The sequence below is a fragment of the Belonocnema kinseyi genome, chromosome 4, assembly GCF_010883055.1.
Source record: "Belonocnema kinseyi isolate 2016_QV_RU_SX_M_011 chromosome 4, B_treatae_v1, whole genome shotgun sequence".
Classification (NCBI taxonomy): Eukaryota; Metazoa; Arthropoda; class Insecta; order Hymenoptera; family Cynipidae; genus Belonocnema; species Belonocnema kinseyi.
This window is the reverse complement of record NC_046660.1, coordinates 81360307-81375102: the sequence shown is the minus strand read 5'-3', so window position 1 is coordinate 81375102 and position 14796 is coordinate 81360307. Positions and strand designations below refer to the sequence as shown.

The following is a 14796-nucleotide window of genomic DNA, read 5'->3' as shown; positions in this document are numbered from 1 at the left end:
CTTTGAAATCTCATGTAATCTCTAAAAAACTTTGGAAAGGTCGTTTAATTCCATACAAATGTTATAATTCTTTTACATACTTTTTAATCCTTTAAAATACCTCAAAATTTTTGAAATCCTTTGAAATCTCTGTAAATCTCGCTTACAGTAAAATAATTAACATTTTCCTAATATATTGAGTAAAAAATATAACATGTTATTTAAAAGGCGGGGGGGTGGGGTCACATAAATCTTATGAATCCTTGCAATAAGGGGGATGGTGTCTAAAATTTCAAAAATCATTCTTATATAATTAATCAAATCGATCATTTTTATAAGCAACGAATTTATTATTTAATTCAATAATTTTTTAAATATTGACAATAGTATCTAAACACTGAAGGTAAACATTAATTTTTTTTAAGTTGTTCAAAAATCAAGTTTTGTTTTCTACTGTTGGTATTACTGTTTGGCCCTCGGCATGCAGACATTTTAGACTTCCCCCTCCCAACCTGAAATACTTGCTTCATTTTAGATTGTTATGTTAAAATGGAAATAATAACAATTTTCCATTTATATATGTATATATTATTATTTTTCTTATTATGTAGAAATATCTGAGCTTAGAAAAACAAAAAAAAGAATCAGGCGAAACTTCTGACAAGTATGATTTATGGATGCTGTAAACCTGTAAACATGAGTCATAAAGGTTATGAAAAACGTCAATAAGTCACGTTGCGTCGTGGACTCTAGGCGGTGACAGTTAATGAGTTAATTCCCGGTTCTTCACTTCAATAGATTTAATAAAAAATATAAATATCTGTCTTTGGTCTGATTATTATTAAAATGTTTACGGATAAGTCCTTCGACCCAGTTGGCTTTAGTTCACAAACGTCTTCTGAGAAGTAAGTGTGCAAAAGAGGTTATATGTCACTTTATCGGTGTCGTGTTTATTGTTTAAATAATTTAAACTATCTTTAAAAATAATTTAATTAAATTTTAGGTCAGGAAAGTCGAATAATGTACAAACTGACGTGGTAGTTTACGACGATGGTTCTTTTCAAAGTACAGAAAAAAAGAGTGTTGAGGTAAGATTAAAAATTCTCTTTTCTGATTTTTCGTGGATTGCCTTTATATTATAATCTCTGAATTAACTCAGTTTTTAATTACAAAAAATGAAGCAAATAATATTGATTTACCGAAACAATGATAGCATCAGTTTTATAGTATAGATATAAACCTTGATTTTTAGGTATGAGAATATTTTGCCCTCTTGTGCAAATTAATTACCCTTTCTTTAGAAAAAAACTTCGTTTATTTTCCGACATTTTGTTATAGATTTTACAGAAAATTTTATATGATTTTAGAACGTTGTATGTGATTTACAGAAGTTTCATTATTATAGCTGGAAAAATCCAGTACTCTCAATATAAATGATAGCATTTTTTTCATTTGCTTAGAATTTTTTAAAATTAGCAGATTATTTTTATCATTTAAAAAATATGTCTCGCCGCGTATGCAATTATCTAAAACCGCACTTATATAATTATATAACATTTAAAAAAGCATAAAAAATTGAATTCAAATTTTCCGTAACATTCCAGTCACACGTTTTCTGGATATATTTGTCACATAAATGTATTAAATTATTTTATTTTTATATACAAATTTTATTTTCATCGTCCAAGAGTAAGAAAAATTTAACATTTATGTGCACGATGAAACTGAGAAAAATTCAAGATCTATAATGTAACATTTTGTTGAATTACGGCAGACGCATACAACAGTATTTCAATGTATAGTTTACATGAATACAACTAAATTTATTGTTAAATAACAATAAAAATTGTATTTTTACAATAAATAAAATATAACCATTTTTCTATACTTTCCACAAACTGTTTAATTTTGCTAATCATATTAAAAAGTATTATTTTTCAAGATGAATACCGCTTAGAAAGAAAAACCAAAAAATGTGGAATTTACAGGGTATTTAAATCAGTTCTTGCTCGAATCATCGTGTCACTTTTTCTTTGATCCCAAGATTTTTTCCTAATATGTATAACGATTTGATTAAATTTTCAAAATTTTCGCTATTCGTAATTGGCGACTGAAAAACCTTTTTTTTGTTTTCAAATTCAACTACTTGATTTAAAGTGGAATTACATTGTTTTAAATTAATGATTGTGGTCGATGATTCATCAATTTAGTTGAAAATCCTTTTTTATTTTATTTAACTATTTCATTTATGGTTAAATTATCAGTTGAAAATTCAACTGTTTGATTGTAAGTGTAATTATTGGGTTGAAAATTAATTTAAAACATTTTAATTTGTTTGAAAATTCATGTGATTTGTTCAAACCTACTCTTTTTCGGAAGAAAGTTAATTTTTTTGGTTGAAAAATTAATTCTTAGGCTCACTGTTACTTTAAAAAAAATTATTTGCTTAAAAACCATGTATTTTGATAAAAATTCATATTTTTGCTAGAAAATTAATCTGGTTGAAAATTAATGTTTTTACTTTCCAATTTAACTATTCGATTTTGTGTACAAAGTTTTTTTTGATAAACATTGAATCTTCTTTGTTAAAAAATCACCTATTTTGTTGAAATTTCATCTACTTTGGTAAAAAGTTTGTCTTTTTTGGTATGAAATTCATCTTTCGGGTTGAAAATCTTCTTTTTTGATTGAAATAATATCAACTATTATGTTTTTGGTTATGAATTCGTCTATTTTTGTTAATTCATCTTTTTTAGTAAAAAAATGTCGTTGAAGATTCAGCTATTTTATTCAAAATTTGTCTTTTCTAGTTGAAAATGTAACTGCTTTGTTGAAACTTGAACAACTTTATATTAAATTTAGATGCTTGGTTGAAGATTCCTAATTTTAGTTGAAAGTTTAATTATTTGGTTTTAATTGCGTTTGGGGGGGGGGGCGTAGAAACGTCAAATCTTTTTTTTGATAATTGAACTATTTTTTTTTAAGTAACTTTTTTGTTCTAAATCTTCGAAGTATTGATAAAATCATCTTGTGTGAAAAATTCTGCTCTTTTGTTGAAGAGTATTCTTTTTGGTTTGAAAATTAATTTCTTCCTGTAAAAAAATTGCACTTTTTTATATAAATATACAATTATTTGACTGAAAAATCTTTCTTGTTTGGAAATACAGCTCTTTTGATGAAAATTAATCCATTTGGTTGAAAATTAAAATATTTTGTTAACCTTATATTCACCTCAAGTGTTAGAAATTTAAAGCGTTTCCAAGTGATTCATACAAAAGGCGTTTTGTCCGAAATTTGAAACATTTTAGTATTTTTCAAATGTTTTATTAGTCGATGGTTATGATTTGCATAGTACTGTGAAATGTGTGTAGAATTTGAAGACGTGGTAGAATTTTATAAAATTTTTATATTTTAATTTGTTTAAATTTTATAAAATTAGAATTGCTAAAATCAAATGCGTGATTCGTGATTTTAACTCGAAATTCAATATGAAAAATAATGTTTTAAATCTGATAAAAATAAAGTATACGGAACAATTTATTTCGGCGATATATTGATATACCTATTAATTTGCATTTTAGTCTCAATATATAGCATTGAATTATTGAAAAAATGTAATCTTATTATTTTTTATAAAATAACAATGTTAGCCAAAAATTTAATCCCAAGATGCACTCAGTGAACAGTTTTTCCGTTTTTCTTAAAAATCGTCCGAATTAGGGTTAGCCTCTTATGGCTTTTTATAAATGTGTCTGTGGGTCTGTACATTTTTAATTTGTTAGCACTATAACCGAAGTTATAGTTTTTTCAAAGTTTCAAAAAAATAAAATAAAACACGAAAATGAACATTTTAAGAGAAACAACGCACGATATGCTAAAAATTCATGGGAAGAAAAACATTGTATTTTGAACAACCTACAAAATTATCCTAACGTCATTTGAATTTTTCTGGAAAACCGAAAATTCAAATTTTGATTGCAGAATAAATAATGAAAAATCGAAAATGCCATTTTGCGGCACAACTATGTAAGATACAACAATAGATGAAAAGACAAAAATTGTAAGCCCAAACAAGATCTGCTTTGTTACTATTACGTTTTTGAAGGGACACGTAGTTTTTGTTTTATTAGTCAAAAACAGCATTAGAAATGAAATTTAATTAAATTTAATGTTTAGGTAAACGATAGATACAAGCTACGAAAAAACTGAGGAGACAAAATTTGTTCCTTCAAAAAACAGCTACAAATTTGTTATTTTTCAAGTTGATATGAACAAAATGCTTAGTTCTTTTTAATCGTAAAAAATAACATAAAGAATAAAAATATCAAATCTTTAGAAAAACAATGCAAGGTGCGAAAATAGATGAATGAACAAAAATTATGCATTCAAAAAAGATCCACAAATTTGTAATAAACTTTCGTTATCATAATACATTCAAAATTTAAAACAAAACTGTTTAGAAAAACTACACAAACTACAATATCATTTTAACTAATAACATTTTTCGATAAAATTATATATACGAATTTTCTTACAACCACTTCTCGCAAGGATGCGCGTTTTTGGTTCAAATCTTCAAAAATAACAATGAAAATAAACAAATTTAATTTATGGAAAAACGACCAAAGTTGCAATAAAATTTTTAATAACAAAGTTGTTTTTACATCCTCATCATAATAGGTATTAGATTTGTGTAAAATGTTACCTCGCCTGTTTTTGTCAAATGTCCACATTCTGAGACCTTCTGTTTGTCTGTAGATGTTTAGTTTGTTAGCACAAGAACTTTCGAAAGAATTAAGCGATTGGGTTGGCCTTTGACGTATTCCTTACCTGTCCTAAACTGAAGGTCATTTTCGTTAGTCAGCCATTTTGAATGAAAACAATAAAGGTTAAAGAATTTTCAAAATTGTCGAGACTATTTTTTTTAAATTTGAAAATTATGTGTACAGATACTCGTAGTACGCAAAAGGACGAACAATTTATTCCCATAACTTCTTTCGATAACAATCCAAAAACCAAATTTGCAGCATTTACAAAATTTCAAAAAAAAAAATTAAAATTTGAAGCCGAACAACGCACGATATAAAAAAATTCAGCCCGAGAAAAGCGTTTAAAAACTTTTAAACACCCTGCAAGATTGATATAACAAATTTGTGAATTTTCTTACAAATTTTAATTTTGAACGCACACAAAAATAATAAAAAATTACATTTTTCGGTCAAACTGTACAACATACGAAAAAATGAAGAAAAAAATGGGCATTGCAAAAGTATCTACAAATTTTTTATTATTCGCTTTTTGATAGGGCGAGTAGTTTTTGTTTTGTTCGTAAAAAACAACATTAAAAAAAAATAAAGTTTTTGGACAAACGGCATAAGCTACGAACAAAATTAATTTAAATTAAGTCACTTGTTCTGGCAAGAATTTTTTGATAGGATGCTTAGTTTTTGTTTTAAATGTGAAAAATAACATAAAAATAAGAAAATTAAATGTTTGTAGTAACGAAGCAAGTTGCAGTAAAATGTTAAATACATTTTTTCAAAAGGATGCGCGCTTTTTCAATTATAAAAACAAGACAATGAAAATACTTTTGTTTCAATACTAATGCATATTATGAATAGTAATAATATACATTAATTGAAATGATAGATTTTTTAATGTAGCTGACAATAAAAATTAGTGCAAAATAAGGAGAAAATATTAAAGTAATCATAAAAAATAAAAAAATATAATACACATTTGATATAATATTGTTAAACATAATGTAGAAAAGTTCACATTTTGGACAGAATCGAGTGCGAAGCACGAGATAAATATGTTATCAGATTTTTTAAGTTATAAAATTAAAGAGTAAAAAAAGTAACTTTGTCTAGTAATTGTAAATAGTTCCTCATAAAAAAGTATCTAATCCAATACTGGTTCACAATAGTGTCAATAGTAGCTTAAATTTTAAAAGATAGTAGCAAAATAGTGTCATGCAGTTTTTTAAAACTGTGTCTGGTCGTCCTGAAAAATTAAGGGAGTTGGAAAAGGGGACGACTAGCCAAGCTTATAAAAAATATTGGACTAGTCATCCCGTATTTAGAGACGACGAGAAACTTTGATATTTTAAATATTAAATTGATGAGTTAACTATTTTTTAAACTTGTTAGAGTATTTGCATATCCCATAAACTCGCGTAAATCTTTTTGAATCTTTTTAAATACCCTAAAAGCTTTGAAATCCATAGAGGTCTCATAAAATCCTATGAAATCCTTTCCAATCTTTTAAAATACTCTAGTAGCTTTAAAATCCGTACAAATCCTTAGACATTCACAACATTTTATCTTTTTAAAAAACGTTTAAAAATGTTTAAATCTTTGAAACCCTCTGTGACCTCATAAATTCCCGTGAAATCCTTTCGAACCATTTATAACACCCTAGTAGTTTTGAAATCAGTAGAAAACCTTAAAAGTCCTTTGAAATTTCATTTAATTTCATAAATGCATCAAAGTTCTCTAGAAATCCCGTGGAATTCGTTGAAATCTTTTAAATATCATGAATATTCTGAATAATATTTTTTAATCCTTTGGAATTTTTTAAAAACCCTTAAAAATATAAAAATGTTGTCGAATTCCTTGCCATTTTTTCAAATACCCCAGTCATAAATTCTTTAAAATCTTTTGAAATCCCTTAAATTGACAAAATCCCGTAAATCTTGTAGAATCCCTAGTAATCAATTTCTTCACATATGACATGTTGAAAATGCTGTAAAATCTTGTAGAGCCCCTTGAAATCTTTGAAAAATATATAAACTGTTTAATGTCTCATAGAAATCTTATGAAACCTGTGGGATTTTTAAAACCTCCCAAATCGTGTGAGATCTCTTGAAATATACAGAAGTCTTTGAGGTCCCGTACAGAATCTTGCAATTTTTAATATCTTATAAAATTCCTTTAAAAATGTGTAAATCTTTGAAATCCTCGGAGACCCTATAAAATCCAGTGAAGTCCTTCCGAATCTATTAAAGTACCTTAATAACTTTGTAATCCATAGAAGTCCCTTAAAATTTTATTTATTCCCGAATGTTGTCTAGAAATCGTTTTAAATCTTTACAATATCTTAGATATCCTAGATAAATTTTTAAATCCTTTGAAATTTTTGGAAATGCTTTAAACCTTCATAAATCCCTAGTAATCCTTAAAAAATCGATTAAACTCCCGTAAAGCATCTTTAACAGTCCCTTCACTTATAATGAAACCTTTGAAATCCCATAAAATCTGATAAAGTCCCTTGAGACATCTGAAATCCCTTTAAATATATACATATTTTTTATAATCTCATGAAGATCTTATGAAATCTCTTAAAATTCCAAAGAATTTTTTTAATACACTATATTCTTTAAAATTCTTAAAGATTTGTAAAATCTCTTAAATCATCCTTAGAAAGCTTTTGAAAGCTTTTAAAACACGCTGTACTGTAATATCTTTTAAAATTCCTTTAAAAACTTGTAAATCTTTGAAACCCTCAAGGACCCCATAAAAACCTTTGAAACTCATTTGAATCTTTTAAAATGCCCTAATAGCTTTCAAATCTGTAGAAATCCTTTGAAATTTCATTTAATTTCATAATTCTTGTTAACTTTTTAAAATCCTATGAAATTTGGAAATCCTTGAAAATGTAAAAATCTCGTTTAATTCGTAGAATATATAGAAATTCTTCATAATCTCATGGCAATCTTACGAAATTCCTAGAAATATTTAAAAATACACTATATTCTTCCGAATACTTTGGGATTTTTCAAATCTTTTGAAATCCCTAGAGAGGTTTTCAAGTCCCGTAATACATTCTGAAATATTTAATATCTTCTAAAATTCCTTTAAAAATATTGAAATCGAAATCTTTGAAAACCTCTAAATGTCCATAAGATTCGGCCAAATACTTTTAAATCTTTCAAAGTACACTATATATGTTTTATCCTTTAAGATTTTTTAAGTTTTTTAAATCTTATGAAATCCCTAGAAACCTTTTGAAGTTCCTGAAATTTTAAAATCGTAAATATCTTTTAAAATTCTTTGAAAAATGTTTAAAACTTTGAAATCCTCTAAAACGGGTAAAATCCTGCGAAACCCTTCCAAATCTTTTAAAATACCCTAATAGCTATGGAATCCGTGGTATTCCTTTGAAATTACATTCAATGTAATTTATACTCTAAAGTTTTCTAGAAAGTAGAAATCAAGAAATATAAATTTCTTGTAATTGAAAATGTTTAAATCTATCAAATCCTCTGAAATCCCATCAAATCGCAAGAAGTCCCTTAAAATTTCATTTCAGTTCATTTACCTTCTAAAGTTCTCCAGAAATTCTTTAAAATTTCCTAAAATCTCTTACAATCCATTACAAAATTGTATTTTTTAAATTCTTAACATGTCTTGAAAATTTTTGAAATCCTCTAAAACATTGTGAATCTTCTTAAATCTCTTAAATCCTCTGAATAATTTTGGAATCTCTTATTAAGATGCTCTAAAATACTTAAAATAGGGAGTGGCGATTCGGCGGACGATTTAAAATTCCTGGCCATTTCCTGGTATAGTTTTTCAATTTTCCCCGATCAACTAAAAGTAACATATTCATATTTGCCGCAAAATCCAAGCATTCATTGTAATTCATGACGTTCATTCTAAATATCCTTTAACATTTCAGAGCAAAACATTGCAAAATACATACATTTTAAAAAAGCACTTAAATTTTCCACAACAAAAAAAAAAACGGATTTCCCACAAAACAGTTCAATTTTCAAACAAAGCGATCAATTTTCGAATAAAATTATGAATCTTCAACTGAAATAGTTAAATTTTAAACCAAAAAGAGGAATTTTCAACTAAAATGAAAAAAATATAACTGAAATTCATGAATTTTGTATTGATAAAAAGAATTTTCAAGGAACATTAACTTTCAATGAAAAATATAATTTTCTGCCGAAAAAAATCGATTTTTAACAAAGTACATGAATTTTCAACAAAGTAGTTAAATGTTCAATTAATAAAGAAAATTTTTCCAAAAGTACATACATTTTCAAACACATAGTTTAATTTGTAAATGCAAAATATCAATGTTCAACCCAATAGTTGAATTTTCACAAAAAAAAATATGAATTCATTTTCTACAAAGTAATTATGTTTTTAATAGAGATGAATTTTAAATTAAAATTATAATTCATCTGCCAAAAAATTAATTTTTAACATAGGAGTTTAACTTTAAATGAAGTATTTAAATTTTTAATTAAAATAAGATGAATTCGCAACGAACCATGAAAAAAATTGTAATATAATTCAGAAATATTTCTTCTTTGAAATACTACTTCTACTCTAGAAACTGTTAGAAGTACTTTCTTTATCTATAAAATTTAGAAAAGGACATTTTCATATCGTGACAAATTCTGAATTAAGAGAGGAAATTTAAAAAAAAATTCCTTTCTTCCAAAATCCGATTTCTCGGGGTTTTACGGCAAAATGGTTAAATTGTATAGGTTACTCAAATGCATTAAATGATAGTTGCACGTGAAAAAATAAGTGTGTTAATATTAAGTATCTTAAAATACATTCTTAATTTCATATTACAATAAAAACTCTTTGGATTCATGAGTCATATGTCTTGCAACTTTATATCTAAATTGACCAAAATTATAAAAATAATGAAAACTTAAATTTTGTTACAAAAGTACACTATAAAATTCTTTTGAATTCCCGAAATCAGTTAAAGTTTTTTTTACCTCTTTTAAATATATATTATTTTAATCATAATCTAGCGAAGAAGTTTGAAAATATTTTTAAAGGCCAAGTGAAGAAAAATTTGCATTTGAAAGCAATTTGAGTGTCAATAGTCAAGTGGTTTAGTGAAATATAAAATATAGCATTAGTTTTAAAATAGCCCTCAATTTTCAATTGTTAAATTGTAAATAATTAAAACACGAAATACTATTATTCAAGTAATGTAATAAAATAATAAAATTAATTGATTGAATGCAGACACAAACACTGACAGAACCTAAGAAAACTCCTGAATTCGACTATGCAAGATTAGCAGCATTCTTGAAACGTGTTACTCCAGGAATTTTGGAAGCACTTGACGAAACATATGGCACCAATGCCTTTGAAGATTACAATCCAGCAACTACCAGTGAATCATTTTCTGCAGTTCAATGCCTCGCAAAACTCAACACTTGGGAAAACCCAGACTTCAAGGCAAATATAGACCCTCCTAACCAATTAATGTTTGATTAAAAAACAGACTTTTAATAAAATTACAATATTTTTTTTCAGACAAAAATAAGCGGCCTAACATGGAGTACTGGTGGTGGATCACTCGGCTTATCGTATAGCGTTACGTTCCACGAGAATTGGTGTGATCACCTCTCAAAAATAAAACTTTACTATTTTACAAGAGACAACAAATTTCCCTCAGCACCCAACAAAGTTTTGGAAGTCAATTCTTGCGTTACGTCTCTTTTGTATCATCCAAGCGAACCTTCAATACTCGCCGCTGGCTTATTCAATGGTACTTTTTAAAATAGATAATAATAGGGTGACGATTTTAAATTCTTGGTAATTTCCCGGTCAAGTTGACCAATTTTCGCAGTCGACTAGAAAGTAGAATATTCATATTTTTCTGTAAACGCAAACATTTGTTTTAATTCTTGACGTTAATCAGGGTGGCCGCTACCGGGAAATGACCGAGAATTTTTTGAGACTGGGAAAAACCGGGCAATGACAGAGATTTTTTTTTACTGGGAATTTTACAAATTTGTAGAAGAAAAATCTGTCCACGTTCGATTTTAACAGTTTTTCAATAATTAGTGGAATTGTTATGTGTTTCAATTATGCTATTATTTAGCTTACAATGCGTAATTCAAAATTTTGTTACTTTAAAAATTTCCATTAGAAATTTTTATTTCTAAGCTTACATTTTTAATTTAAAGAGTCTTTAAATGCTTTCTTAAAGACTTAAACAAATGAAAAATAAAAGCCTTTGATGTTGAATATTTTGGATAAAATCATTTTTATTTAATAAATAAATAATTTTTTTAATGTATGTGTACTTTAAGTAATAAAAAGTAAATAAAAACGATTTGAAAAATGCTTCATTTGTAAGTGAAAGTTTTAAATTTTGATGTATAATTTACAAATGAACATTTGTAGAAAAAAATTTGAGTAATTTCAAGAGATATTCAGTAGTTTGAAAAAGATTTAAAATTATCATGCAAATTTGAGAAAGTTTTATTAAAATCTTCTAGAATCTTTTTTTAATCTTTTTGTTTAAATCTTTGAAAAACTTTTTAAATATTCTCTAAAAATAATTTTTCCAAAATGAAAAGTTATTTTTAATTTTTCTAGGAATCTTAAGAAAATGTTTTTATTCTTTTGAAGCCTTTCACAATTTTTGAAAAGACTAATTTTTTTGTTTACAATCTGCGAAAATCTACCTTTTGTTTTATATTAGGCTATCATTTCATGTTTTACATTAAGTTTGAATCTTTTAAAAACTTCTACATATCTCATAAAATTACTAAAATTTCTCCTACAAATAATAAATGTTCAATTGTAATGTATACATCCAAATTGTAAAGCAATTTTCTAAAATTTGCAGAATTTTCTGAAAATTGTAGAAAAAAAAATCAATTAATTTTGACAGATATTTAGAAGTTCTGAAAAAATTTCAAAAATAATTTTAAATTAAAAACCAATTTAAAAGAACTTCTAGATTTCTCAAGATTTTGAAATACAATTTTGAAGCTTTCTACAGATGTTTAAGCTATTTAAAAGGAAAATAATTGAATTTCTAATTTAAGAAGTGTTCAGTTAAATTTTTTTTTAAATTTTCATGTTTCTAGCTTAAAATTCCTTAAAATTATATAATTTTCAAAATTTAAAAGTTCATGGATTGATTTTTTAATTTAGAGCATTCAAAATGATAACGTGGATTTGTATTTTTTCATATTGAAAAATGTTAGTACCTTCAATTTTATACGCGTAAATTATTGAGCATTTGAATACAAAATTTTTTAATGAAAAACATTTAAATTTCAATTTTAAAAGTTAAAAACTTCACAGTTCCACTTTGAGTGCTTTCGTTTAAAGCTCAGTTTTTATTACCTTAAGTGGAAAATTGTTTTGGTTTAGTGTTCTATTTTCTAAATTTCATTGACCATGAAAAATGTTTGCGAACCGGGAAAAACCGAGAATTTATTTCGTCGATTAAAACGGCCACCCTGGTTCATTCCAAACATTCTTCAACACAGAAGAGTAAAAAATTGCAAAATTAATTAATTTTGAAACCAATATCTAAATTTTTCACACAAAAAATATCAATTTTTAACAAAAATAGAATAGTTAAACATCTAGTTGAAAAAATTAATTTTTAACCAAAAATAACGGATTTTCAAGAAAATAGTTCAATTTTCAACCTAAGCGAAGAATTTTCGACTAAAATAATGAGTTTTCAACTGAAATAGTTGAATTTTCAACAAAACGGAAAATTAATTTTTATTAAAAACGAAGTTAAAAAATTAATGTTCAACCAAACAGATGCATTTTTAACTAAAACTATGTAATATTTAATTGAATTAAGTGACACTTTCAGTTAAAAAAAATTACTTTCTAAAAGAAAATTAGTAATAAACTTTTAACTAAAATTATAAATCTTTAACTGTAATAGTTTAATTTTAAACCAGAAAGATCAATTTTTTAAATTAAAATGATGAATCTTTAACTAGAATGGTTTAATTTTTGACCAACTAGGTGAATTTTCAACCAAAGAGATGGTTTTTTAAACTAAAATTGTTGAAAATTCAACTGGGATAATAGTTACATTTTCAGTTAAAATAAATAATAATTTTCCACCAAATAAAATTATAAAATAATAGTTCGATTTTCGCAAAAGAAATTTCTTTTCATCCAAATAAAAAAGAAGTTTTTACTCCAGTAACTCATATTTCAATTAAAGAAATTAATTTTTAATTACAATGATGAATCTTCAGCCAAAAAAATTAATTTCTAATAAAAGAGTTTAACTTTCAACAAAGTAATTTGATTTCGAACCTAGAAGATGAACTTTCAGCTAAAATGCTAAATATTCAAATGGAATACTCTAATTTTTAACCGAAAACAAGAATTTTTAAAGAAGAAGATCAACTTGCAAAGAAAACGATAATTTTCTACAATAAATAGCGATTTTTAACAAAATATGTGGATTTTAAACCAAATGTGTTAATTTTCAATTAAAAAAGACAAATTTTCAGCCAAATTGTTGAATTTTAAACTAGAAAAGAGCAATTTTCAACCAAAAATAGACATTAAGATTTTCCGTTGAAGGAATTAATTTTTTACGAAATTGATGAATTTTTCTACTAAAATTATGCATTTTTTAACTGGAAATGTTAAATTTATACCAAAAAGATGAATTTTCAACCATAAAGATTAATTTTCTACAAAAAAGGCGAATTTTTCACAATGCATATAAATTTTCAAACTAGTTTAATATTTACATAAAAAATCAGTTTTCAATAAAATATGTAGTTGAATTTTCAGCTAAAAAGATTTTTTCAATCAAAAATAGAATGGCTAAATTTTATGTTGAAAGTCTAATTCTTAATCGGATTTTCAATAAAATAGTTTTATTTTATACTGGAGTACTTAAAGTTTTAGATAAAAAAAAATTTACTTTGAACAAATTAGGTACATTTTTAATCAGAGATGATTTTTAAATTTAAATGATGAATCTTCAACCAAAAAAAGTAATTTTTAACAAAAGAGTTTACTTTTAAATCATTTAGTTGATTTTCTTAATAAATAAAGATGAATGCGCAATGGACAATGTAACGAAATTTTGTAGTATAATTTAACAATATTTTTTCTTCGAAATACTACTTCTACTCTAAAAACTACTTGAAGTACTTTCTTTATCTAAAATTTAGAAGAAGAAACTTTCAAGTTGTGAGAAATTCTGACTTGGAACTTGGATTCTTTTGAATTCCTTTCTCCAAAATCCGAATGATAATTATTTTAAAAAATTAGCGTTCCTTGTAAAAAATCTCCTGTTCCAAGTGAATTTATATTTGTTAGATGAAACTCCCTCTCCTAAAGTAAAAACGAAAACAATTGTCTAAAAGTGTCTGTTCCAAGTCAGTACAAATGAGGCCCAATCAAATAAAATGCAATAAATTATTTTTTTGAAAAAATTGTAAAATCGCAAAGAAAAAAATTTCAAAATGTTTCTCTTATAATTGAAAATAATAAACACTTATTTAAAAATGACGATTTAAAATTTCTAAATTGAAGAAAATTATTAAAATAATGAAAAATTGCATTTTTCTGCATTCAGAAGTAAATTCCTGTTCAAGTCGCCATCCTCTAATAAATAAAAAAAAACTGAAGGTGTTTCAATATTGCTTATCAAAAAATATATTTCCTTTTAACTTCATTGCTGGCTTATTTACAATTCTCAACAAGCAGAGCTTTCACTATTAGAACAAAGAAATCCAATTCCTAAATCTATCAGTCTCAAAATTAAATCACATTTTTATTTCCAGGTGACGTATTGGTGTGGAATCTTCGGGATGACATGTCAGTGACACCAGTCCAAGTTTTCGCCCATGGTGATTATGTATCCCAGTTGCAATGGCAAACAAAGATTGTCGGTGATGCATCCGTTTTGGTTTCTGCAAGTGCGGACGGCTACATTTTAATCCACAAACTTCTGGCGAATTTCACAACAGTTAATTTACACAAAAAGTACATAGTACAGCTAAAATCTTCTCTGATTGAACTAATTTCTTTTTTA

The 14796-nt window shown here is 25.9% G+C and overlaps 1 protein-coding gene and 1 long non-coding RNA gene across 2 annotated transcripts in view; one reads left to right on the top strand and one right to left on the bottom strand.

Annotated features, from left to right (window-relative positions):
• Positions 1-508: 508 nt before the first annotated feature.
• Positions 509-14796, top strand: part of LOC117171247 (WD repeat-containing protein 34-like) — a 17664-nt gene continuing 3376 nt past the window's right edge. The window contains exons 1-5 of the mRNA XM_033358362.1: positions 509-884; positions 983-1067; positions 9987-10202; positions 10281-10515; positions 14546-14747. Coding sequence (XP_033214253.1) covers positions 826-884; positions 983-1067; positions 9987-10202; positions 10281-10515; positions 14546-14747 — 797 coding nt within the window. The 5' untranslated portion in view covers positions 509-825. The remainder of the gene's footprint in view (positions 885-982; positions 1068-9986; positions 10203-10280; positions 10516-14545; positions 14748-14796) is intronic.
• The window catches only part of LOC117171248, a 17755-nt gene continuing 17360 nt past the window's right edge, over positions 14402-14796 (bottom strand). The window contains exon 3 of the long non-coding RNA XR_004466857.1: positions 14402-14674. This is a non-coding gene — a long non-coding RNA (uncharacterized LOC117171248). The remainder of the gene's footprint in view (positions 14675-14796) is intronic.